The sequence below is a fragment of the Borostomias antarcticus genome, assembly GCF_949987555.1.
Source record: "Borostomias antarcticus genome assembly, chromosome: 10".
NCBI classification, from domain to species: domain Eukaryota; kingdom Metazoa; phylum Chordata; class Actinopteri; order Stomiiformes; family Stomiidae; genus Borostomias; species Borostomias antarcticus.
Genome location: NC_140243.1, coordinates 19,850,297 through 19,877,418, shown reverse-complemented (window position 1 = coordinate 19,877,418; position 27,122 = coordinate 19,850,297). Strand labels below are relative to the sequence as shown.

The 27,122-nt window shown below is 44.4% G+C and overlaps 2 protein-coding genes across 2 annotated transcripts in view; one reads left to right on the top strand and one right to left on the bottom strand.

The window, feature by feature from the left end:
• Nucleotides 1-4,038: 4,038 nt before the first annotated feature.
• leng8 (leukocyte receptor cluster (LRC) member 8) lies at nt 4,039-13,049 on the top strand (the record flags this gene model as incomplete). Its single annotated transcript, XM_084444911.1, has 15 exons — nt 4,039-4,344; nt 4,971-5,142; nt 5,388-5,543; nt 5,735-5,812; nt 7,161-7,578; nt 7,744-7,900; nt 8,155-8,325; nt 8,782-9,030; nt 9,633-9,797; nt 9,941-10,235; nt 10,944-11,045; nt 11,236-11,304; nt 11,401-11,530; nt 11,717-11,924; nt 12,887-13,049. The coding sequence occupies exons 1-15, from the start codon at nt 4,304-4,306 to the stop codon at nt 13,047-13,049; spliced, it is 2,574 nt and encodes an 857-aa protein (XP_084301037.1). The 5' UTR covers nt 4,039-4,303.
• A 9,620-nt stretch (nt 13,050-22,669) lies between these two features.
• rbfox1l (RNA binding fox-1 homolog 1, like) overlaps nt 22,670-27,122 on the bottom strand; it is a gene marked incomplete at both ends in the record, with an annotated part of 10,432 nt that continues 5,979 nt past the window's right edge. Inside the window, 10 exons of the mRNA XM_084445002.1 lie at nt 22,670-22,714; nt 22,863-22,944; nt 23,048-23,115; nt 23,231-23,270; nt 23,362-23,500; nt 24,867-24,926; nt 25,073-25,130; nt 25,220-25,312; nt 25,402-25,455; nt 25,941-26,102. Of these exons, the coding sequence (XP_084301128.1) occupies nt 22,670-22,714; nt 22,863-22,944; nt 23,048-23,115; nt 23,231-23,270; nt 23,362-23,500; nt 24,867-24,926; nt 25,073-25,130; nt 25,220-25,312; nt 25,402-25,455; nt 25,941-26,102 (801 nt within the window). The remainder of the gene's footprint in view (nt 22,715-22,862; nt 22,945-23,047; nt 23,116-23,230; nt 23,271-23,361; nt 23,501-24,866; nt 24,927-25,072; nt 25,131-25,219; nt 25,313-25,401; nt 25,456-25,940; nt 26,103-27,122) is intronic.

Sequence of the window (27,122 nt, the reverse complement as noted above, 5' to 3'; positions counted from 1 at the left end):
CATGGTTGGCGGGATTGTCTCGCACAATGTCAATAACTGTGTGGTGATGTGTCCAGAGATTGTGTATGGAGGAAAAGTGCCAAAAGGGGCTCCACCTGGCAGCCAGCACACAATGTGCGGGAAATCAATTGTTGCCATCCAGGGCTTGATGATTATGACTGTAATATTATTATTTCACAAAATACTTTTTGCTTGAAGGGATTTAACAGACACCACTTTGCCAATATTTAAAAATGAAACATTCATTGTGACATGGGAAACTAGCGCACTGGCGCTTGTGTAACCGCTGTACTCTCTGTGTTATGTATATCAGTTCGACCCATGTTAAGGGCTTTCCCAGGACAGGATTCGAAACCCATCACCAGCCCTCCCGCTTGTGAGGTGGACACGTTGACAGTTACACCACTAGGGACGTCCCTTGTCAGTGCTCCTTTGTCAGTGCTCCTTTGAGGAGTGAGTTTCACCAGCTACTCGTTTTCCTCACGTTTTCCCACGGTTACACTCACCCATCTAAACTCACTCACACCACTGGACATCCGGGTCACGGCACCAATGTAATCGTTGTACTCTCATCTGCGTTGTGTTCAACAGTTCAACCCATGTTAAGGGCTTGCACAGGGCGGGATTTGAACCCACGTTCAACAAGCTCTCCGCTTGTGAGGCGGACAGTTGCGCCAATAGGGACGTCCCTCTTGGAGGGACTGTCAGCGCTCCTTTGAGGAGTGAGTTTCACCAGCTACTCATGTTTTCACTCGGTTACACTCAGAGAGCACAGACCTCCGCCCATGAATGCATTTCATGGCTCTGTGCTAACAGGACAGGGTTTGGTATTGCTGCATTCCGTCTCTCCCCCCACACCCCAGTCCAACCCTCCCCCACCTGGGGAGCTCAAAGTTTTGTTTTAAATTGTGGATCCGCCCCATGATTTGGAACAGATCCAAAATGTGTGGGTTCTTCTTTGGCCCATGCTACACCCCTCCGCAGAGTTTCATGAAAATTGGTCTGGTCGTTTTTGCGTGATCCTGCTTAGTAACTAACAGAATCACTCACTCACTCACAGACTCACACATGCCGAAAACATTACTCTCCACACAGCGCATTCAGTCTGGGTGGAGGTAATTCGATTATTAGCCTATCACAGATGAGGAAAAGTATTGTTACCCTATATAGACGGGTGCATAAAAAACTAAATACATGGCTACCAAAAGTGCCTAGTGGGACCTTTAGGTGTGGCCATTGCAAACAATGCGACACTGTAGTCAAATCTAAAGGTTTTACCCACCCTGTAACACAACAGTTCTATACCAATAGGCATTTCATTAACTGTAAGACTACACATGCTATTTATATACTGTCTTGTTCTCTGTGTGATGCATTTTTATGACGTACCAAAAGATGTCTCCAGGACCGTTTGGCATAACATAACTGTGACTATGCCATTTAAACATTTTAAGGATACTCATAATTGCAATTGTCTCTTTTACAGATATATAGATCATGTCCACTTAACCCCTAGAGAAGGAGATGATGAGAGAACAGTAACCCAGAAAGAGCCGTTGGAGCAATAAGCTTCAGCCATGTTCTCTCCTGGTTAGAACATGTTCTCTCCTGGTTAGAACAGTTAGAACATGATTGATATGATCCCCTTCAAATATATGATGACATGATACTGTATGTGCATGTGTCTATAGAAAGATATAAATATGCATGTTAGTATATCTTTTTCTTTTTGTATAGTTGGAATTTTTTTTTGTGATTGTTTTTTCATTGTTATATTTAAATAACATTGTTTACAGGTCACACTGACCTCAGGTGGAGTAAGACCATTTATGACGATGACCACTTGTCTTCTTCCTCAAACCAGCTGATTATGATTTCAATCAATCAATCAATCAAAGCTTTATTTGTATAGCGCATTTCATACCCAGAGGCAACACAATGCGCTTTACAGAGAACAAGGGAGGTGGGCATACGACCCACTCTCTACATATTCCAGATTTGTCTAATTGAGAGGATGTGTAGCTTTATATGGACTGTGTTGTGTCACTCTGTCATCCCCTGATGAAGGCTATGAGAGGCCAAAACATGTTGGTTGTTTTTATTGATCATGATATAGCCACTTATTAAAGCTTTTGAATCTATGTTAGAGTGCCTTGAACTCGCTGCTTTTTTCTCGTTACTTTGTGTTGGCCCATCTGTCTCTCTCTCACACAAACATTCTCTCTCTCTCTGCCTGACTGAGACTCTCACTTGATTGATAGCCTATTAACAATAACATCAGAGCCATGTTATGCCAGAAACAAACTATGCTGAACTTCATAAACATCCACCATAGGCTTATAGTAAGTCTACACAGACAGACATACACAGACAGACGCTATCATTATGTGGAATGTGGATGTCTGCATCTGCGTGTGAGTGTGTGTGTGTGGGGGGCAGCAAGGAACCCGCAACGTGGGAGGGGCCCCTTGTGAACTTTGTGTATTCCCTCGTGGGCAAGAAACTTTGTGGTGAAGGGGTAGTGTAGCGAACCGTTAAGGACAGGGATTGGCCCTGATTGGAGGTACTGCCAGGGGGATTGGCCCTGATTGGTGGTACTGCCAGGGGGATTGGCCCTGATTGGTGGTAGGCAGGGGGACTGGCCCTGTTTAGTGCATAAAGTACCTGCGTGTTTCAGGTTCTCTCTGTCTGTCTATTCTCTCTTCCCTGCCCATTTTGTTTTATATGACCTTTTATGTGTTGCACTTTGTCTTGATGCTTTTAATGTCTCACGTACAGCACTTTGAACTGCCTTGTTGCTGAAATGTGCTATAGTAAATAATAAACTTGCCTTGCCCTCTTGTGCTTTACCCTGAGAGCATTATCGTCTGACTTTTCTGTTGAATAAAACCTCAAGAGTGAGGAGCTAGAATGACGTCTTCATGGCCTTTTTGATGTTTTTACAATTATTATAATCTTGTGAAGCCGTGCGACCCGTAGCTTGGGAGGTAGAGCGGCCGGCTGGGGTTCGGAAGGTCCCCGGTTCGACCCCAGCTCCCGGCGGTGTGTCAAAGTGTCCTTGAGCAAGACACTGAACCCCAAATCGCTCACGAGCTACACGGTGGCGCAGTAGGCTACTTGAGCACTGTTGCCTCACAGCTAGAAGGTCTTTCTGTTGAGGGTGCCCGTTCTCCCCATGTTTGCAAGGATTTCCTCCCAAGAACCCAATATGAAAAACATGCTTCAGTCCTGTCCCAGACCAGGACTTGGACTGAGCACTTGGACTTGTCCCTAGACATGATGCCCACTGCTCCTGGACAGCTTGGATGGGAAAAAAGCAGGGAACAATTTCCACCGGCGACCTGAAGTTTTGTGTGTGTGTGTGTGTGCGCGTTGTGTTGCTGCTCACATGTGTATGGAGGCCTACTTGTGTGTGCTGTGTGGCTGAATATAAATACCTCCTTAAAGGTCCAATGACACTGTTACACATACACACTGTGAGCTTGGAAGATCAGGATGGTATCACAAGGCTAATTTATCCCACCATGCATATCTCAAGGAAGGAGAATTAATTTCATAGCCATTAGGCTATTATTCAATATATTTCATGAACGTTTCAAATGGGACCCTTATTGTCCCTCTTTCTGGAGGGTCCCCAAGGGACAGACATACGTTTTTTTCATGCAAGATAGCAAGGACTTTAGATTCATCCATTGGCTACTGGTCACTATCCCACGAATCCTTACCACTATCCCACAATTTCCACTGTTTATGTGGTAGGACCTTGGTTGAATCTTGTAGGATTTTTGAACAAATTATGTTAGCCTAGGCTACTTAGCAAATATAAATCACTAACTATGCCTATGTTCTAACTATCACTAACTATGTCCGTGTTTGTTATGGGCTGTGTATGTTTGTGTTGCTGACCATGAAAATAAAATAAAAATCAAACAGAATGTGAGCTCGCAATATCAGGATGTAGGAGGGCGAGCTACTAGCTAGGCCTACATCCTAGTTCAACAGCCATTTTGTTTCTCAGTCGAAGTTCCACCCCGGACTGTTCCAGAGATAGCGAGCTTTAGTCAGTCGACAACCAAGCCAGTGTTGCGATAACTGTCAGCAAGATAGAACATTGCTAAAAAGAAGAAATTGATAGATATACGATTACAGACCAAACAGAACACTTGTCGAAATTGGTTGACAGAAGAGTTAGACTGAAGAGGTTCTCGCGATTTGCGCTGGAGTTTGTCTTGTTTACCTCTGCGGAAAGCAGTTGTTAACGTTAGCTAGTTGCTAGCAGCAAGCTAGCTAGCTAGCTCTTTAAATGGCGGCGAATACGACGCAGGCAGCTCCGGCCGCTACTTGGTAAGCGCTACCTAAAGCAACATTACAAAATGGAAGCTAGTTACATTTCATTAGACTATTGAGTTGAAAATTGATCGTTTGCTGTTAAGCAAAACGCATTGATCCGTTTTATGTGTCTGGTAGTGTGATCGATTAGCAGGGAAGCTAGCTGACCCCTTACAGGTAGCTAAAGTCAGCTTTACGGTAGTTATGCTAACTTAGCCAGCACTAGCTAAACGTTAGTTAATAACGCAATGCTCCCCAAAAGCTAGCTTGCTATTTAGATAGCTAGTATATAAAGTTAGCCCCAACAACCAATGTTTCGTGCGCTATTTTCATTTTTACCGTAAATCAACATAGCTATATAATGTTAACTTGGAATATTGCCAGCTAGTAAGTTATCTATTATTAGCTGTGTTAAGGTCGTTGGCTAGTCTAGGTAACGTAGCTAGCTATATAACTTTCCTAACGTTAGCTAGGTAGATTATAATCGGAATTAACTTTGGCCAATTTAACGTCATTTAAGGGTTACATACCACTTTATAATGGCTAATTTGGTCAGCTAGCTACGTTTTCTATTCTAGCTAGTTAGCTAAACTATCTGAATAATCCAAATAATGTGGTCCCTGTTCGTCCCGTGTGTCTAGGTCGTTCGGGGCCGCTTCAGAGGGCCAGGTCCATGAGAACCCAGAGTGGGCCGCTTCAGAGGGCCAGGTCCATGAGAACCCAGAGTGGGAAAAGGCTCGACAGGCGCTAGCCTCCATTAGTAAGAGTCAGAGCGCGACCAAGACTGCCCAGGCCACCAGGACCACAGCACAGGTGTGTATTTCAATTTGTAGGCCTATATGCCTGTGTTTAGGCCAAAGTCTTTGTTTGTTTGGGTGTGTCTCAGTGTGGCTGCGGACATTCACTCTATAGCCTACTTAAGTATTTATTAATTGATTGCTACAGAGGTGTTATTCCCCTGTATGTCTGAACTCAATATAATTTAAATTCTGAGCGATTCAATGCTTCCACAGCATTAGCTGTATCTAGTAGTTCTCTGCATTTGTATTTGTTTTCAGGCTGGCCAGTTCCAACCTGCAGTAACAGAATCCAATGCTCACCAGCAGCAGCAGCAGCAACAGCAGCAGCAGTACTACCACCAGTGGTACCAGCAAAACCAGCAGCAGTATGCTGGGTACACGTACCCATACAACTACTACTACCCTATGGCCCCAGTAAGTACTCTGGCCTTGGGTCTCACAATGTACACAATCCCACTGGCCTACTGACGGTGAGGACAATGTATCATATTGAGTTGTAGCTCGTGGGTTAATGGAACATACACTGTGTTGCGTCAAAACATTCCCATGTCTTGTATTACAGTATCAGTCTAAACCGGTAATATGCTTGTGTGCTCTCTTTCCAGTATGGTGGTGGCTATGCGCAGGGCCAGTATGGCGGGCCGCCGGGGTCTTACCCAGCACCCACCACTCCAAATGGACAGGTACTGTACACCTCTGAAAATACCTGCTGAAATTAATTTCATTTAATTTTTAGTTGAGGGTTGCTGGCGCCATCCACTCCACAAAAATCTGTTGAACTCCTCAAGCTCGCTCCAGTGCCGCCTCCTCCTCCCTGCTGCTGAGGTGGACTTGGTTAGGTCACCAAACCGTCTCTATAGCCGCCTCTATGGATTGGGGTTCATCATGTCCATGGCTGAGTGGTCAAGCAAGCACCTTTCTAGCCTCTCCATCCAGGGCCGTAGCTAGCTGAACTGCTCTCTCGTTGTTGTCCCTTCCCACTGGTTAGCTTTGGCTATGAGCTGGAGATTCCACAGCTGGCTACTGACTAGTGGTTGGTTACTAGTAGTTGGTGACGACTAGTTGGTTATTTTCCTGCAAGCCTATACCCATTTTAGCCTGTAGGTGGCAGTAGCCACCTCAAACTTTCTTCCTCCATCCAGAGAACTCTGCCCACGCGCTGTTATAAGCCTGTTGCGCAGTTAACGTGCTAGAATAGTAACAGCAGCGAGCAGCAGCTAATTTACTGACGGTTTGTAATTTGTTTTCAGGTGAGAAACATACCAATGTCACCAAATATGGATGTTCATAAAATCCCATTTTGATTATAGCAGTTACATTTGTCAACTTGTTAATGTTTGACAGCGTAGCATGTTGCTAGTACAAGGGATAACGTTACCCTCGTATGTTAGCTAGCTAATTGTTAGCCTGTTAGCTAACTTTAGCGTCAGCCTACAGCTTTATATCAGAATCTAATCAATCTTTTTTTATTGGTTTAATTTTACGTGTGCAACATATTTTTTTGACATGAGTAACTGAGTTAGACCGTAGTTAGCAGTGGCTGGGCCAGCTTTGTCTAACTTTAGCTGTCATTAACCATCGCCAGATAGCTGGCTAGCTAATGTTACCCTCCAACCTCATTGCAACTCAAAACCAGTAGTTATGAAATATTGACATACCTGACTGGCTAATTGTTATAAGCTGGCCAACAGTTCGTGTTAGCTAGCTAGTTTTCCCTTTTACAATCGACAGTGATATGGGTCAGCAGAGACGGCTCGCTTGCGTAACGATTTCAGAGAAAATGTAACTTATTTAATAGTCAATGTTTCATTATGACATACTAATGAATTTCAATTTTACATTAAAGAAAAGTTACAAAAGTGTTTGTGTATGCTGTCAGCTTTAGTTTTTAGAAAGAAAATCTGAATAGGCCAATAAAATGAGTGCATCTCTAGTATAAGGTGTTTGAGATCTTATTTCTTTTGTATTTAATAATTTCTCTTCCCTCTCCCATCTTTTCCTATTTTCTGTCCAACTTCCTGCCCTTCTCAGCCTGCTTCCATGCCCCTGATGGATGACCAGTCATCCAGCTACCCCCCTCAACCCCAACCCCCTCCCCCAGTCGCCCCTCAGCCTCCCCCCCAGAGCCCAACCAGCTCTGAGCAGCCCCCTCCACCTCCCCCCCAGTCCTTACCTCCCCCTCCCAATTCCCAGTACCCTCCTCCCCCCTCACCGAACGCTTACAACAGCAACAACCCAACGCAATGCTACAAGATCAACCCTAATCTAGGCAGACCTGGTTATGCGCAGAACTACCAGACCCAGGGCTCTTACCAGGCCTCCCAGAGTAACTCCCAGCAGCAGCAGGGTCAAGGCCAGTACGGACCAGGAGTGGGGAGAGGGGAGGCCAACAAAAACAAGAACCAGAACCAAAAACAAGTTGGACAACAGCTGTGGCACCGTATGAAACGTAAGACAGTGGGGTGTGTGAGAGAGAGAAAGTTGATCTTTTTTTATTTTTTTATTCACTGTGTGAAACATAAGATTGAGTGCGTGAGACTTGGACGTCCTAGTGATAAAAAGATGGTTGGAGCTTGAGTTTCACATGCTGCACTTTCTTGTGTGTATTCCATAGAGGCACCTGGAGCAGGAGCCATGAAGTTCAACATTCCCAAGCGGCCCTATGTCATGACCAATCAGAGCTTTCCTCCCGGGGAGCAGCCCACCGGATTGGCTGCTACACCAGCCTCACCTGCTGCTGTTCCTGTCATACCTGGTGTTGCACAGACTCAGTGAGAAGAGAAGCATTACTACGGACATCCCTGTATCTGAATAGATTAGATTAGATTCACTTTATTGTCATTACACAGCACAAGACGGTGCAACGAAATATTATCCATGTTTATTACTTCACAAACATTTGACTGGACCAAATGGTCCTTTTGATCAAAATTAGCAAGACATTCATGATTGATAACGCCGTATGATTTTCAATTTCCTTAATCGTTGTGGAGTAACTTGTCCCTGGATGTTGACCCCCCCACAGGACCCAGGACTGGCCCCAGGCCATGAAGGAGTACGTGCATCGGTGTTTCACGGCCTGCGAGACCGAGGAGGACAAGGACCGCACGGAGAAGATGCTGAAGGAGGTCCTGCAAGACCGTCTGCTGGACGGCTCCGCCTACACCATCAACTGGAGCCACGAGCCGCTGCCCGAGTAAGTGGAGGGGACGCCTGTGTGATCGGTGGGGTCGTGGTTCATGCTTTGCTGCTGTTTTGTGGAACACCCCGTGTGGAACCATTAGGGCTGGGTATCGAGTCGAATTTCAAGATTCGATTCCGATTCACAAGATTCAGAATCAATTATCACGATTCGATTCAATATCGATTCGGTTAGTGTTACTAAAACCTGTTTTGTTTTTTTTAGCTGTAACCTTAATTACATGACTGCCAAGTTATGCAACACATCAATACTAGGGCTGGGTATCGATACAGATTTCCAAAAATGAATGAATCATTGAATGAATTAATGAACTATTCATTCCTTCTTTTATTCATTCATTCATTAAATAAAAGATCGATTTTGGGATTCAGAATCTATTCAGAATTGATGAATCGATTTTTTAAACCCAGCCCTAGGAACCATATCTATTGTTCTTCTCTTCCGCTGCAGGGTGAGGGCCAAGCAGTCGCGGTGGGAGGCGGTGTCCGTCACGAGGACGCTGGAGAGCGCCATCAGCCGCGGTGGCGGGGGCGCGGTGGCGGGGCGGGGGAGGGGCGGCGCCGGGGGCCGGCTCGGCCACTACAGGAACGTCTTCTCTCAGAGGAGCCCCTCCTCCAGCTCCTCCTGCTCCTCCTCCCGCTCGCCCTCCCCCTCCCACGGCCGACATCGAGACCGCAGCAGCCAGAGACACCGACGCAGGTGAGAGAGAGACCGCGTCTGGAATCGACCATGAAGTGTGATGAAGTGTTGTGCTCTTCTGCTTTATAGTCAAATCAAGTCAATTTTATTTCTATAGCACATTTACAAACAGTGGTGGCTGAACCAAAGTGCTGTACAGATAAAAGCAAAAGATATAAATACAAAAGCATAAGAATAGTGCAAATACAGATAAGTGCAAAGACACAGACAACAAAATAAAAAAGTGCAGCAAATAACAAAATAAAGTAAAAAGGAACTAAGATGGCAATAATTGGGTTACCAGGGGGGCAGGCAGCTAATCAAAGGCGAGGGAGAAGAGATGGATTTTGAGGAGGGACTTGAATGCTACGGGAGTCTGGGCTGCTCTAATGTGGGGGGGGGGGGGGCTGTTCCAGAGTCTGGGGGCTGCTCTAATGTGGGGGGGGGGGGGGGGCTGTTCCAGAGTCTGGGGGCTGCTCTAATGTGGGGAGGGGGGGGGCTGTTCCAGAGTCTGGAGGCTGCTCTAATGTGGGGGGGGCTGTTCCAGAGTTTGGGGGCTGCTGTATAACCGGTTGTATAACATCACTAGTCGTGTATAACTGGTGGTTTCTCTTCCCGGACAGTGATTCCGGCTCTCAGTCAGACAGCAGCATGTCCAGCGACCTGCGACCTCAACTGTCACGACGCAATCAGAAAGGCGGGCGGGGCCGCGGCGGCGACAGGGACCGGGGGCGCGGCGGCGGAGAGAGGGGGCGGGGCCGAGGAGGGCGAGGCAACAGAGGAAGGAGGTTTGAGCGACGTTCCCCAATCTTCCCATCATCCTATAGCACCTTTACAGCCTAATGTAATAGCGATCAGTGACCCACCCGGCTCGGTCAATCAAGCAAATCTCTTATTAAATAGCTTATCTCACCTCCCTCTTCCTCGCCAGGAACATGGACGACTCCAACTCCGGCCCGGGCAAGAAGAGGAAAAATAACAACGCTGTCTTGGACTTCCACGACCCCAATCGAGAGGCCAAGAAGCAGAGCCGGGCGGCCCGCTTCCACAAGCAGCTGCGCTCCGAGCCCCTGGTACTGTCCATCAACTCCCTGGAGCTGCCCAGCGGCACCCAGGAGGGCCTGAGCTGGGAGGACTGCCCCATCGTGGGCACCTGCCAGGAGATCACCAAGAACTACCTAAGGCTGACCTGCGCCCCCGACCCTGCCACCGTGCGCCCCGTGTCTGTGAGTGACCCCTGACTCTTACTGACCTCTAAATCACCTGGTTGGGAAGATTTTCGGTCTATTTAGATGTTAAAAACTTTGTTTTGCGGGTGAGTTAGGCCTCCTCTCAGTGCTCTGTGGTGTTGATCAGCCAGTCTTGTGTGCTCCCCAGCAAGGTTATTATAGTTAACGAAAACTAACTAAAAAACTAAAACTAGGTGTGAAAAAACATTTTAGTTAACTGAAATAAAAATAAAAACTAGACTTTACAAAAAAAACGATAACTAACTAAAACTGTATTGTGTGTTTACAAAACTAACTAAAATAAACTAAAATGATTGAGAAAATGTCCTTAGTTTTAGTCTTTTTAATTTCATACATAAGCCTAGTATTTTGGGTGGATATGAAATCTATACTCCATTTTCTTTAGCTGTGTCCCTGCGCAGGAGTAACCTGATGTGCGCCTGATGGTTTGTTTCACATGGAGTGAAACAACGTGAGCTCACGAGATCAGGATTATCTGACAAGGCTAGCACAGAAGAATAAAAAACTGAAACTAATAAAAACTAAACTAAAACTAAGCATTTTCAAAAACTAAAAACTAAACTAAACTAGCAAATCTGCTTTAAAACTGATCAAAACTAAACTGAAATTGAAAACAAAAAGTTAAAACGATATAAAAATAAAAACTAATGAAAAAAGCAAAACTATTATAACCTTGCTCCCCAGGTGCTGAGGAAGTCCCTGCTGGTTGTTAAGGCCCACTGGAAGAGCCACCAGGACTACCCCTACGCCTGTGAACAGATGAAGTCCATAAGACAGGATCTCACGGTAGGTCCACCACAGCACCACTCAACATCCACCTCTCTATAGCCGGGCTCCCGCCCCTGACTTAAACACCCACGTTAGTTTGCATACTGAAAAATCAAATTCAGCATCTGGTGTTAATCTCGTCCAGAGCAATTTAGTCTGAGTGTCATGCTATAAGTAGCTAATATCAGTGTCTTATCCATTCCCCCAGGTCCAAGGAGTTCGTACAGACTTCACAGTGGAAGTGTACGAGTGTCATGCTCGTATCGCCCTGGAGAAGGTAACGATGATAAACTATCTGTAGATGGTTTTATATGATCAGCAGGAGGTGCTACATGGGGATTGTACAACACTGATCATAAATGTTTAACATTAGGGCGACCATGAGGAGTTTAACCAGTGCCAGACCCAGCTGAAGGCCCTGTATAAGGACAACCCATCGGAGAACATCGGGGAGTTCACAGCTTACCGACTACTGTACTACATCTTCACCAAGAACTCAGGAGGTAGACGTGCACAGCATGCCGTGTTCCGTTAGCGGGTCTGTGGGTTTTAGGTCCCAAAAGCACCACATCTTATCCCAGAGGAAATAGGATTTGCGAGCAGAGATGACAAACATTCAAAGATGGACTCCTGGCTCGTTTGTGGCTGTCTCCTCCCTTACCGCCTCTCTCCACCTCCTCCTCCCTCAGACCTGACCACCGAGCTGGTGTATGTAACCTCGGCGCTGCGGCAGGACGAGTGTGTGTCTCACGCCCTCTCCCTCCGCGCCGCCTGGGCCCTGGGGAACTACCACCGCTTCTTCCGGCTCTACCGGCAGGCGCCACGCATGGCCTCCTACCTCATCGACAAGTTCGTAGAGAGGGAGAGGAAGATCGCCCTCAGGGCCATGCTCAAAACGTAAGTCCCGGGTCCCAGCGGAGTGAGCGGAGCGCGTGATCCCGGTCCGCTCACACGTGGAACTCGGTTCGCTCCCCTCGCTAAGTCCCGCCCCCCATTGTTACAGTTGCTACGCCCTTCAAGCCTGTCAAGCTTTCACATGTCAACATGCTGTTTTCAGCTATATCAGTGAGAGATATTCAGAAGAAAATAATAGCACATATTCTGGAATAATAATTCTGAAATATCAGAGAGAGGACAGAAAGAACTACAATTTGCATTTGTGAGCTACATCCAAAATATAATTTGTCGGTGGGAGTATAGAGCTTCTTTGCAAACCCGGTGAGTAGCTATGAAGACCGAGGCAGACCACATGCTAGCTATTGCTCATTGTTTTGGCGAGCCAGCTGTAGATAAATAAACGGCACGCCAAATAACTATGGCTAATACAGATAAAAGGGAGACAAACGAAATATGAAGGAATCTAATGATTAGAGTAGCCGGTGTTCTCTGAACTTGGCTGAGCTTCCTGAAAGCATAGATGGTTAACGAGCCAGAACGATGGTTATCGATGGTTAACGAGTCAGAACGATGGTTAACGAGCCATGTTCATGGGTCCGTTCTGAAAGCTTGACAGGCCTCACCTTCCCAGTTACGGCTGCTAACGTAAGACTGGGCAGTGGCCGTTCTAGGGAGGTGCTTAGCGAAGGGTCAATGGGCTATATGCACAACTCCAGTACTTCGTGAAATTAGACATGCTTTTCTATTTCCTATCTTACACTATTGGATGAAATGATTATTCAGGTGTGCCTGATCATTGTGCTTGTCAGGCTTCACTTCATCCAATAGTGTAGGACAGGAAATGGAGAAGCATGTCTAATTTCAGGAAGAACTGGAGGTGTGCATATAGTCCGCTCTGGTTTGCTGTGTACAGACCGGCGTTCTGTCAGGCTCACTCTCGTCTTCTCTCCTCTCTCCCCCAGATTCAGACCCGACCTGCCGGTGGAGTATGTGCAGTCCAGTCTGGGCTTCCTGTGCTTAGACTCCTGCTTGGCCTTCCTCACAGGCCTGGGGGTCACCACGTTCCCCTCTGACCCCAGCAAAATAGACTGTAAAGCAAGCTCCGCCTGCCTGGCTGCCTCCTGAGGGGGGGGGGGGACCTGGGTTGTGGAGTGGGGGGGGGGGGGGGGGGCGCTCTCAAAGGACATAGAGGAGATATGAAGGGAATAGGCTAACCTATTGGGCAAGGGAAGAGGGTACCCTCTAGAACCAACGCACAGCACTTTAAGCTCCTCGGTCAGGTCAGATCAGTAGACCAGCGGTTAGGCGGAATCTGAAGTCTTAAAAAGAGAGGCCAGCACAGAGGATAGATGTAGAACCCTACCACCAACCTACCACACCTAATGACCAGGACTAGTACAAGTGACGGGGAGATTAGCTTACATTGCTCATCAAAAGTAGAAAGTGAAAGTAGCTTAGCCTCACACACACACACACACACACACACACACACACACACACACACACACACAGGTCTAGACATGTATTATGCCATGAGTGAATGGAAGACAATGGGATTAGGTAGTGATTCCCTTTGAAGACAATAAGGCCGAGTACTGACACTAGACCAGATAAGGGAGGAGAGGTCCTCAGTCTCCCAGCCATAACTAGCTACCCTCAGACGTTTGAAGCTAACAGTGTTCTGTTATGTTTTTTTCCTTCCCACAAGTCAACAGCTCCACACTTCGATGAAGGTGGGAAGCCTTGCCAACCCCCCCGAGAGAAATGAGAAGCCAAAGATCTAAGGTTTCCCCTCAGGGCCTCCTGAAAGCCCTCGGCCCAGTTTGAAGCAGCTCAGAGCGGAGAGATGCGGCTCAACGTTGTCGTCAACAGAGACTTTGTTTGCGTTCTGCCGCTGTCTGGAAGATCCGTCGGTCCTGCGTCCAGTCCTGGAGAAGAGGAGATGGTGGTTTGTATGTCCAGTCCTGCTCCCCTACCCCTGAGGTGTCTATAATTGGCTGTAAGGTGGGAGAAGTCTCCCTCAACAACAACAACAAAAGATCACCCACCCCTTTCATCCGGAGGGCAATTGACTGTGAAATCTGAAGGTTCTGGTTGTGGCTCCTTGACCAGATAGTCCACTCCCAGCGGTCCATATCCCACACTCTCCCTCTGCACCCCGCTAGCCTGCATCTACACCAGCCTGGCCAGTCTTGAGGCCCCCCTCGCATTATATCACACCTCCAGAATAGATCTCCAAGGCTGCCGTTTCATCCCCCCGCTAGGCGTTGACTTTTTAAGTTTGATGGCGGATGCTGTCCTCTAGTCTTTACCAAGATGGCTCCCACAACCTCGTTGTCCTGGAAACAAGATGTAGACCCCCCCCACCCCACCCCACCCCGTAGTCTTTGGCAGCAGTGCGGAGGCCGTCTGCCACTCTCACCCCCGAGTCGACGTTTCCACCCAGCGGTCAGTGTCCAGAATCGCCCAGCCGACCCCTCCCTCGGCCGCAGCTCCAGGGGGAACCCCAGAAGTCGTCCGGAGTGTCAACCTGCCACGCAGGACGGAAGCCACCGGGATCGTCTACCTCGCAAAGACGGGGGTCGGCGAAGCGTCCGGTGCGGAGGCGGGGCCACGGCCCGTCTGTCCAGCAGGCGGGAGCGGTGAGGGGTTTGTATGCTGCACCGCTCCCAACCGGCCGACCAGGCAGAGTACGTATGTATAGCTGGTAAGAGTAAGGGACTGGAAGGCTTTGGATGACCACAGGACCAGCTGCTGGGATCGGCTGGCCTTCACTCTCGGCGCAGTTTCATTGGTGCCTTCACCACGGTTTAAAGTATAGTGTCATGTAATGTGATGGCAAATTTCAATCCAGTTAGTGAGGATAAGGCTAACCTATTGAAATAGTGCTTTGAAGATGGGTATTACCTTCATGCATCCCAACTGTAATTGGCAAAATGGATGGAATTATGCTGATGCACATGGCTTTTAATGTGTATTTTGTAGAGATATGTAACACACAAATGGTGAAATGATGTGAGAACTCTCATGCCAGGAATTTTAAACATCAAATGTTCACAATCAAATAATCTGACATCTGCCTAGGTATTTGTATCCTCTGAGTTTTATCAATCTTTTGCAGACATTCGTTTCCAATAAAGAGGGAGGTAAGACTGAATGGGTGTAGAGTAGTTTATTAGTCATGTCTCCCTTGATTCTGATGTTGGGTCAGGGAGATGTCATTTGGGAGTCTATCAAATGGGGTCAATTGTGGAGTATCAAGGCCGTTTTATATGATCCTTAAGCAGTCTGGTTTTCAGTTTTAGGATTGACCTCTGACTTCAAATAGTATTGACTTTTATATTGAGTAAAAGTCGGGGATTTTAAAGTCTCTGTAGTGTCTTACTCAGACAGGATAAACAGAAGTGGGTGTGCTAGGAAATCTATCTTGGTTTTCCCTGTCTGCAGAATGTTTGTGTATATATTGTACAGATTAGGGTGCTTTCGGTGGACATTGATTTTTTTTTTCCCAATTGTAGTTATATTAGTAATTCTGATTTGTTCATGTTCACATCAGGGTAAGTAGTTTTCAAAGACGCAAACATGCTGTGAATAGTTTAGTTAAATATGAATAATTTGCAGTTTGAGATTTCTGATGTGAATTATCAATTAAAGGTTTTAGTGTAAGGGCAAAACCTTTCACGCAATCTCCTTTAACGTTGCTGTAAATAGAAAGGAGTAGAGTATTGATAATTGTTTTGGGGGGTTTTCTAGCCTAGTGTAGACCCTCTTCCCTTTTTTTCCTTTGTTGGTTCACTCTTTTGTGTGTGTGGGATATTACAGCAAATCAATAATTTAGTGTTATTTAGTTTGTTTTTTTGCAGGATTTCGAAATTGCAAAAAAAACATTTTTCTTGCCAAATATCACACAAACATTCATTATTAATTTCTATCCCATTTCTCATTTTCTGATATTTTCAACTTGTCTGTTCAATTTCCATTTGTTTTTTGTTTTCTTTGGTGCATGACTGTTTTGTCTCATCTTAACTGGTGACCCTGTAATATAGAAACACTTAAGTCCCAATGGCAAGGAAAAGATTGGTTTAAAACACTATTCGCACCAGCCAAGAACAGTGTGGACCAGGAGATTTGCCAATGTATTCAGATTAAGATCTTTGTTACATGTACTAGTGTACCTCTCTGGGAATGCCTGCACACTGCATAGTCTCCTGTAGTTTGCAGAAAAGCAAAGTCCATTTTCCTAATCAAATAGTGATGTTTTTTGGCTGGTGGAGAGTCAGTGTTTTGGCATGAGTAAAATGTGCTATTGTGTGAATATTCTTGATGATTGGATTGGACCTGTAATGATTCCAGCATTTCCATGAAAGCACAGGTATGACTGCAGTATCCTCAGTTTCAGCAGCGCTTGGCTAGTCTTTCAAACCAGTATCTATGTAAAGAGACTGGTATTCTTCACCCACTTCAGCACAGTTGACTACAGAAGTGATGCTTTTGTGTCTCAACATGTCTATTTCTCCCCTTCTCTCAACTATACTCCCCTTCTCTCAACTACCCTCCCTCTCTCTCACCTTCCCCCTCGTTCACCCCAGACCATCTCTTAGTTTTCTTCTTGCAGTTGAGCCTTGCTGGAGCTAGAGGAGCCTATGGGATCCCCTCTAAAGCACCTCCTCCAGAAGCCAGCTGGAGAGAGGAGAATGTGAGAAAGGCAAGACATGACGCTGCCCACTCACGCAATTCTGCTGAAATTATCTGAAATATTGCATTGTGTATTATACATGGGAGTCTTACTTAGATTAGATTGTATTCTGACTGTTTTTCCTTTTTGAAATAATGCATTTAGTTTATTTGTTTAAATGTAGCATGCAGATAGTCTAAACCTCCATGAAATAGAAATGTCTTTGTTTACTCAGGCAATAATTAATTTTGAACCCCAGATATGAAGAGACCATTTCTTTATCTTTTGCTCTGATTGTAACTATCCACCCCCAGATCTAGTCGAGGGATTCTATGTCCAGAAACATTAGAAACATCAATAGAAACATGAACATCTATTCATAATAACTAGTATGCTCTTAAGCAATTACTATGGCGATACTCTTTGTTGTCGGTAGACCATTAATACTGTACATATCAGTGTGATTACAGAATCTACTGGTTGATCAGGCACTTAATCTGATTGTTTGGTTACCCATACTGGATTCACTCTTCACCCAACTGTTGTTTCAGCAGAGTGGGCGTTCAGTCTGGGTAACCAAGCAGTGGGTGTCAGGCATCAAATCTGTCTAATGTATCTGGACATAGTGTTCCCTTCTCATTTACAAATGTCACCTGTGAATGTACTGTTCGGTTTCTGTTCAGTAGCATTTGTTTAAATTAATACATTTATTTGGAAAGTCTTAAATCTACTCCCATGTAAGAGTATTGTTGAATGACAGTGAAGCCCCCATTTAGAAGATTACCCCAGGTAATCTCCATCTTCAACAGTGAGTTGACCAAGTTCTGCTGACCTTTCACATTTAACATGGCTAACCTCTCATATTTCAAGGATGTTTAAATTATTTGACTTATTTTTTCTCAGTTTCTCCCTCTATCTCCTGATGACTACTAATGCCTCTCCTTTTTTAAATGTAATGCTCATTCTGTTTAACTGTTTCCTCCTCCTCCTGTTTTTTGAACTGCTCCCATAATCCAGTACCCGTCAAATCCCATATGTTTTTGTAACTCCTGCCGTCATAATTGCGGTCTTCAACTGCACTGGAAGAACTTTTTTTCCTAATACAGCCCGATGCATCCTTTATATTTCTGTTTAGTTTTATTCTTTCTCTCTTGTCATTCTTTCTCCCTGTCCTCCTCTTACCTGCATGCCACCCCCCCTATCTATTTCCTGTCAGTATTTCTGCTCTTCTGTCCTCCCTCCCTCTTTACCCCTTATGTTGAGTATGTTATTGACTGAGGTGTTTTGCAGAGTGCAACTAGCGCTCTCTGTAGTAAGTATTGCTTCTACACTGCTTTGCTGGTTTTTGTTGCAGCTGACTAACTGAAACCAAAGGGTCACAACAAAATGTTTCCCTTCCAACCGTACCCTTTCCGCCCTCCCTGGGTTGTAATTGAGATGAAATACTGCCATTTTGTAAATACTGTAATGTACGTGTGTATTTTCTCTTTGAAGAACCTAATAAAATGAAAGTCTAAAGGTTCTTTGGTCTCTTTGGTTTTACTTGTAATTTACTTTTCATTGAAGACTATGCTGAATCCAAACAGCAGTTTGGCTCTTGTCTCAGCTCTCTAGCCAGACTTTACGTTTTATCCACACATACTGTGTCATGCCAGGATAGAAATGATGGAATGGAGCTCAGTTGGAGCTGGGAGTGTGAACAAGACTGACATGGTGAGGGTGAGGGGAGCTCGTCTGTGTGTCATGGCCTCTGAAACTGTGGCTTAAGTGGGACTGAAAAATGACCAAGCAAAGATAGTATTAGAGAACCAGGTATTTATTGTTTAATTCCTACATGGTGTAGAGAGACAGCAATGACAACGGGGAGTCATTTGGCACAGGTCTGAGGTGCAGACTGACCTCTGGTCTGATATTCTTCACTGACTAATCACTGTACATTAAAGTGAAACAGAAATGTGAAAAACAGGATGGTAAGAAAAGAGACGAATAGGAAGAATAGTCAACATGCCACGACTAGAGAGCAAAGTTAAGAAAAACATGCAAGAGTAAAGACTGGCAAAGAAGCTGAGCAAAAGAAAAGGCAGTAAACAGAATAGCCTAGAGAAGAGAGAGAGACATGCACTACAAAGAATATCTACAATACAGTTAAGCACTGTGGAAGGGAAAGTTCACAGAATAGAAGGGATTAGAGAATTCAAAGCAAGCAGAAACAAAAGGGGACAGACTTGAAAGCAGAATATATGAGAAAATAGAAAAGAAAGAAATTGAAAAAAATAGAAAAAAGAAATAGAATAAGATAAGAACAAGGGAGAGTGAAAAGAGATCAGAGAAGACAGGATAGAGGAGGATAGAGAGATTCAGAACAAGACAGGATAGAGATGCAGGACAGATTCAGAACAGAAGACAAGATCTAGAGATTCAGAACAGAGAAGGCAGGATAGAGAGATTCAGAACAGAGAAGGCAGGATAGAGATTCAGAACAGAGAAGACAGGATAGAGAGATTCAGAAGAGAGAAGACAGGATAGAGATTCAGAACGGAGAAGGCAGGATAGAGATTCAGAACAGAGAAGGCAGGATAGAGAGATTCAGAACAGAATGCAGGATAGAGAGATTCGGAACAGAAAGCAGGATAGAGAGATTAAGAACAGAGAAGGCAATATGGAGATTCAGAACAGAGAAGACAAGATCTAGAGATTCAGAATAGAGAAGGCAGGATAGAGATTCAGAACAGAGAAGGCAGGATAGAGATTCAGAACAGAGAAGACAGGATAGAGATTCAGAACGGAGAAGGCAGGATAGAGATTCAGAACAGAGAAGGCAGGATAGAGAGATTCAGAACAGAGAAGACAAGATCTAGAGATTCAGAACAAAGAAGGCAGGATTGAGAGATTCAGAACACAAGACAAGATCAAGAGATTCAGAACAGAAGACAGGATAAAGAGATTCAGAACAGAGAAGACAGGATAAAGAGATTCAGAACAGAGAAGACAGGATAAAGAGATTCAGAACAGAGAAGACAGGATAAAGCGATTCAGAACAGAGGAGGCACGGTTGAGAGATTCAGAACAGAGAAGACAGGATAAAGAGATTCAGAACAGAGAAGACAGGATAAAGAGATTAAGAACGGAGAAGGCAGGATAGAGAGATTCGGAACAGAAAGCAGGATAGAGAGATTAAGAACAGAGAAGACAAGATCTAGAGATTCAGAATAGAGAAGGCAGGATAGAGATTCAGAACAGAGAAGACAGGATAGAGAGATTCAGAAGAGAGAAGACAGGATAGAGATTCAGAACGGAGAAGGCAGGATAGAGATTCAGAACGGAGAAGGCAGGATAGAGATTCAGAACGGAGAAGACAGGATAAAGAGATTCAGAACAGAGAAGACAAGATTGAGAGATTCAGAACACAGAAGACAAGATCTAGAGATTCAGAACAGAAGACAGGATAAAGAGATTCAGAACAGAAGACAGGATAAAGAGATTCAGAACAGAGAAGACAGGATAAAGAGATTCAGAACAGAGAAGACAGGATAAAGAGATTAAGAACAGAGGAGGCAGGATTGAGAGATTCAGAACAGAGAAGGCAGGATAGAGAGATTCGGAACAGAAAGCAGGATAGAGAGATTCAGAACAGAGAAGGCAAGATGGAGATTCTGAACAGAGAAGACAGGATTGAGAGATTCAGAACAGAGAAGACAGGATAGAGATTCAGAGCAGAGAAGGCAGGATAGAGAGATTCAGAACAGAGAAGGCAGGATAGAGATTCAGAACAGAGAAGGCAGGATAGAGATTCAGAACAGAGAAGACAAGATCTAGAGATTCAGAACAGAGAAGGCAGGATAGAGATTCAGAACAGAGAAGACAAGATCTAGAGATTCAGAACAGAGAAGGCAGGATAGAGATTCAGAACAGAGAAGGCAGAAAGCACAACAGAAACTGGATTTCACAAAGAAATCAGAATAGGAAGGTAAAGAGAGAATAGCAAAGCAGATAGCACGCAAACAGAATAAATAGATAGGTAGAGAGAAAAAAGAGAAAACAGATTTAAGAGATAGAATATAAGGATAAATGGTATAGAGATAAACAGTAAAGGCAGACCTTTTAGATAGCAAAATAGACATTAGAAAGGGCTGTAAGTAGAAAAAAGTAGAAGAGGGGCTTCTGTTCAATACTTCTTCATATAATTAATTTACTTGAATTACATCTCAGAGGTACGCCTTTAAAAAGAGCAGTTGGGCAGAACAGCCGGAACATTAGATCAAAGCAAAAATACAGATTATAGAGAAAGGCAGATTATAGAGAAACTATGTTTTGATGTATGCCTGATTAAGTCAATTCACTTGATTTCCATCAACATTAATGAATTAAAATCAAATAGAGGTACAGTAATTACATAATTTGAGCTATTCAGCAGTCCTCTGTAAGCCCGATAGTGACTGATGAGAGGAGGTGTGATCATGTATTCTACTTTCTATTCTGCTGGCCTGAGCCATAAAGAACCAGCAGCACCAGAACAGATACAGAGATGGAAGACACGGTATGAAGAGAGAAGAGTAAGAATCGAAGAGGAGAGAGGAGAGAAGGAGAAGAGAAACAGGGTTTTATTGAGAGGAAAAACAGCAGAACTGAAAGTGCAGAGATGGGAAGGGAGAAGAGATGGGCCGCAGATGTAGAGTTGGAACAAATTCTGACAAAGAACAAACTCCATGGTAAGAACAACAGGAGGAGGAAAGCAGAGAAAACATAGTAGAGACACAGGATATTAAAATGGATGACACAGGATTAGTGGGGCGCATTACTAGAATGACTGTTCAGGGAAGTATGTGAGCACTAAGGTGCACTAAAGTGCCCCCCCCGTATTGCTCTCTGTAAAGCGCATTGTGTTGCCTCTGTATGAAATGCGCTATACAAATAAAGTTTGATTTGATTTGATTAATGTCCAAATTGAGCTCCCAGGTAATGGAACTGGAGAAAGAGCCGTTTGCTCCAATGTTGTAGCTACTTCCTGGTCATCTCTAAAGGCATTATCACAGTCTAATCTCGTGTCATCTCTTTCTGGACAGAAAAGGAAACTCAAAACTTAGAAAAAGTACCAGAGTGGCAATAGGCTCATCAGGCAGTGAATAAGTGTTAGGGAGGTTTAGTGTTTTTGATTGATTGATTGATAGTGGATGGTCAATAATTCAACACTCAGCACAGACAACAGAGTAAGAATACTTGGCTACAAATTTAGCCGCAATCACAGCTGTCTTTGAATAAACTGATGAATTACAGACCAACTAATTATGAAAGGTGTTTAGCAGGAAAAATGCTTAGGATAAGAGGTAGATGTTAAGAAAGCATAGAAAGAAAATATATCCAGTAAAACAGTAGTATAACTACACTTTTAGATTTAAACTCTCAGTTCGAAAGGCTTAGTCAGAGATGACTGCGCCATTTATCAGTGTCATTGCTGTCTCTCACAGATTGAACTCGATTAATTCAGTAATAACGACACAATCTCACCTTTCCCTCACACACACACGCACACACACGCACAAATGTGTGTCATCATTGACAAAACCAGTGTCATCAAAAATAAATCCATTAACTCTGTATAAAATGTAATGTTTCTTGAAAAATCTAAAGCTCTCCCACTTACAAAAACCGTATACCATATGGGACTTTGCTGAACTTTTGTTCTAAACACTCCCTCTAATAAGAGATAGAGAGTAGGCTACTTTATACAGCAGATATGGGGGCATCCTTAAATCCTATCGCTGTGGCACAACCAATATTGATTATGTCTGCAATTAAGGTTTAAATAGCTATAAGTTAGATAACACTCTTTATAATATGTGTATTCTCTTGTACTGTAGAATAAATAGTGAATGGGTCCAGCAGTATTTACAAGTACAGTCTATTGAGTGATCAGTTTGTCTCACAGCAGGGTGATGTAGTTGAGACCGGGAGTGACACTGTCTCCAGTGGCTGAACACGTCTTAACCTGTCCTGCTGTGTCTTTGGATCAGCCAATCCCAAACAACAGAGGCGGAGTTATAGAAAGGCGTCTTTGCTCCCATTGGGTGGCTCAGTAAGGGGTGAAGCGGTTGTATCCTCCTCTGTACAAACTGGCCTGTAAGTGAACACGACAGCAAACATAAGATGGGACGCCTTTTGAATCCTCTCAGAGAACAAGAAGTCTACAGTATCCCGTTTCCCATGGCGAACACTGAGAAAAGACTCCGCATTTGAGGGTTGTAGGGGTCTTCGACAAAGCTCACCATGGTTCCAACTCCGTATGTCGTTGTCGGTCCAACAGCGTGGTGATAGGGGTCAGTGGTAGCAGCATAGACCCGGCCGTATCTGGTGGAATGACAACAAACTGTGTAAACATAAACACAGCACACAAACAAGTGACATGATAGGTGCCTTTAAGAGTGTGTAGCATCTCGTATCCTCTGCTTACCCATCACTGTAGGTTGCCGTGGCGGCGGATGCTGATTGGGCCACCCTGTACGCAGCTGGATACCCCCCCTAGTTGGACGAACACATTCATATTCACAAAAACTCAATCAGTGATGAGCTCACATAAGATATCCGGTAAATGTTTATAAGAGGCAGAAGAATGTCTTGAACTCTAGCCACTCACATAGACTTCTGCTCCATATAGTCCTTCTTGGTATACCACTCTGAAACAGGGAATAGTAACACACTCACACACACATACAAGTGAAACCACAGTTGTGCAATGGGGCCAGTTTTGAGTGATTGATCCCTTACCCCGGGTAGGCGGGTAAAGCAGTGGGCGTGGCTGCAGCAGCAGAGCGAATCGCGTTGTAGACGGCCCGGCCACGCCCTCGCAGTGGAGAGCCCCGATAGGCCAGGGTGGGAGTGGCTACTGGGTAAGGGAAACTGGCCACTAGGAAGGAGGGAGAGATAGAGATGAGTACAGCAGCAGTAGTAGTAGTAGTAGTAGTAGTAGTAGTAGTAGTCGTAGTAGTAGTGGTAGTAGTAGTAGTCGTAGTAGTAGTAGTAGTAGTAGTAGTAGTAGTAGTAGTAGTCGTAGTAGTCGTAGTGGTAGTCGTAGTAGTAGTAGTAGTAGTAGTAGTAGTAGTAGTAGTAGTAGTAGTAGTAGTGGTGGTAGTAGTAGTAGTAGTAGTAGTAGTAGTAGTGGTAGTAGTAGTAGTAGTAGTAGTAGTAGTAGTAGTAGTAGTAGTAGTAGTGGTAGTAGTAGTAGTAGTAGTAGTAGTAGTAGTAGTCGTAGTCGTAGTCGTAGTAGTAGTCGTAGTAGTAGTAGTAGTAGTAGTAGTAGTGGTAGTAGTAGTGGTAGTGGTAGTAGTAGTAGTGGTAGTAGTAGTAGTAGTAGTAGTAGTAGCAGTAGTGGTAGTAGTAGTAGTAGTGGTAGTAGTAGTAGTAGTAGTAGTTGTAGTGGTAGTAGTAGTAGTAGTAGTAGTAGTAGTAGTAGTGGTAGTAGTAGTAGTAGTAGTAGTAGTGGTAGTAGTAGTAGTAGTAGTAGTAGTAGTAGTCGTAGTAGTGGTAGTAGTAGTAGTAGTAGTAGTAGTAGTAGTAGTAATAGTAGTAGTAGTAGTAGTAGTAGTAGTGGTAGTAGTAGTAGTGGTAGTAGTAGTAGTAGTAGTAGTAGTCGTAGTAGTAGTAGTAGTAGTAGTAGTAGTAGTAGTAGTAGTAGTGGTAGTAGTAGTAGTAGTAGTAGTAGTAGTAGTAGTAGTAGTAGTAGTAGTAGTAGTAGTAGTAGTAGTGGTAGTAGTAGTAGTAGTAGTCGTAGTAGTGGTAGTAGTAGTAGTAGTAGTAGTAGTAGTAGTAGTAATAGTAGTAGTAGTAGTAGTAGTAGTAGTGGTAGTAGTAGTAGTGGTAGTAGTAGTAGTAGTAGTAGTAGTCGTAGTAGTAGTAGTAGTAGTAGTAGTAGTAGTAGTAGTAGTAGTGGTAGTAGTAGTAGTAGTAGTAGTAGTAGTAGTAGTAGTAGTGGTGGTAGTAGTAGTAGTAGTAGTAGTAGTAGTAGTAGTAGTAGTAGTAGTAGTAGTAGTAGTGTAATCAGAGACAACATCACATATTATTGTTTATTATTATTTTATTTAACCTGTATTTAACCAGGTAAAGAAGCTTGAGATCAAAGAACTCTTTTTCGAGCAGCACCTGACCAAAATGGCAGCATAAAAAAAAAAAACACGAAACTAAAACAAAGACAGACCAATATAGAACACAGTTGGTGATGAAAGAGCACCAGAAAGGTGACATTATGACAAATGAAGTGAAACCAGCAGACTTACCTGTGTAAAGCTCAGGTGCGTACATTCCAGCCATGACTGGGTTGATCTTCCATCCAGACGCTACAGAGACACAGCGCCAGAGAAACCATCAGTCCATCAGTAACAGCTGCTGTTTGTAACCCACTCCCGAATGTAAAAAGTTAAAATAAATGTTGTTTTTTAAACTACCCCAATAAAGATTTAAATTGTCTTACTTGGGACCTCACCATTCACAAGGGGTGTTTGGGGCTTCTTGGTGACCACTCTGGCTGTAGCGTTATTCACCTGAGCACACAAGGGCAGAGGATGAAGAAATGGGAACGTGGATACGACCAGCTCAAAACGCAGCGCGGGCGCAGGACCTTCCCCCTCACCTCTATCTTCCTCCCCTCCACGATGGTTCCGTTCAGCTTCTCCCGGGCTCGGTCGGCCTCCATCGCGCTCTCAAAGGTCACAAACCCAAAGCCCTGTGGGAAGAAGAGATGGTGACTCTCAGTCCATATCGTCCATTAGTCAGAACGGGTGCGTTTATGCATTCGTGGTTTTGATCACGTGCCTTGGATCCCCTCTCGTTGAAGATGATCTCCACGTCCAGGATTTTGCCAAATTGCTGAGAAAAGCCAGAATGCAGAATGAGTCACGATGCATAAACACAACAACACAGTCTGGAGTCATTCAGACAGATCACCAATGATGCACCAGTTGTATCATATGCCTCTCTGCTGCAGACAAGTTATTTAGATAGATACCAGACAGACAGGCAGACAGACAGGCAGACAGGCAGACAGACAGACAGACAGACAGGCAGACAGGCAGACAGACAGACAGGTACAGTAGATAGATAGATAGATAGATAGATAGATAGATAGATAGATAGATAGATAGATAGATAGATAGATAGATAGATAGATAGATAGATAGATAGATAGATAGATAGATAGATAGATAGATAGATAGATAGAGTGTGAAATTCTTAGTGGTGGAGAGCTGATATTTAGATAAGATCATCTATGTGGTTGTTTTCCCAGACCAACCCAGAAGAGCGAGTGGTCTAGCATAGTTCTAGGTGGTAGAATAGGTGAGTGTGTGTCTCACCCCAAACATCTGCCTGAGGTCTGGGTCTCTGAAGCGGAAGGGGATGTTAGACACGTGGAGACGTTTGGGCTGGGCCTTGCCTGACCCCTCCTCCTCACTTCCACTTCCTGCTCCGCCCCCAGACGACTGGGGGTCAGAGATTACCAGGGCCAGAGAATCATCCTGAGAGGGGAAGAGAGGGGGAGGGGAGGAGGATAGGAGCCACAGACAGAGGCAGAGAGGAACAGGAAACAGATTGACAGAGGTGAAGGAGAGAGGAGAGGAGAAGAAGAAGGACATGAGGAACCAGGGAGAGCCGGGAGAGGAAAAGTAGGGGTTAAGAAAAGTGAGAGAGAGAGAGAGAGAGAGAGAGAGAGAGAGAGAGAGAGAAGGGTGGTGAGGAGAAGAAGGAAGAGAGGAAGACAATGAGAGATGGAAAGGCAAGAGAAGAAAAAATAGGGAAAGAGAGAGGGAGAAGGAAAGCAGGTGGGATCGGATGTGAAAGGACGGGGTTTTAAGAGACAGGGAGAAGGGGAATTAAAAAAGAAAAGTAAGACAGCGATACTGTGTTTGATTCATGCATTTAACAGCCTCTGAATGGACAACCTCAATCAGAACATAGTCATTTAGTCAGAGGATTGTAAGCGAGCTTTGTTGGCTTTTGCCTCTTAACAATCTCTCTAACAATTTACACGTTCATGTAAAAACAACAACATTGCATTGGCATCACATTACATTAGATAAAATCTGTTGATCATTTTCATGGAATCAAGTGATCACAATCAAGTTCAAATGAGCATTCAGCACCCAGTGGTCCTTCTCAGGCAAGAGTGAGGAGGCGTGAACAGGACTCCCGTTTTAGTGAGGCGTCTAAATACATGCCTGTTAGAAAGTCTATGTACAGTATGCCATTAGATCTTTATCTGATGCTTAATAAATGATGACTGTGAAATTCTATACTTCTACTCTGACCTCGGTGACAAACATAATTTGGACAGATACTATATGCTGTAGAATTAAAGATAATCAGTACTCCTTACAGTTAAATAACTGAAGCAATCTTATTGTACATACAGTGAATAGGCCCATGCCAGGCCTATAGCTCAGATAAACATCAGTAAAAGAGATGAATCCCTTGACAGTAAAATGTAATTAAAATGCCCCCATGCAAATCCATACAGAAAGGAGTCATGTGCGTCAAAC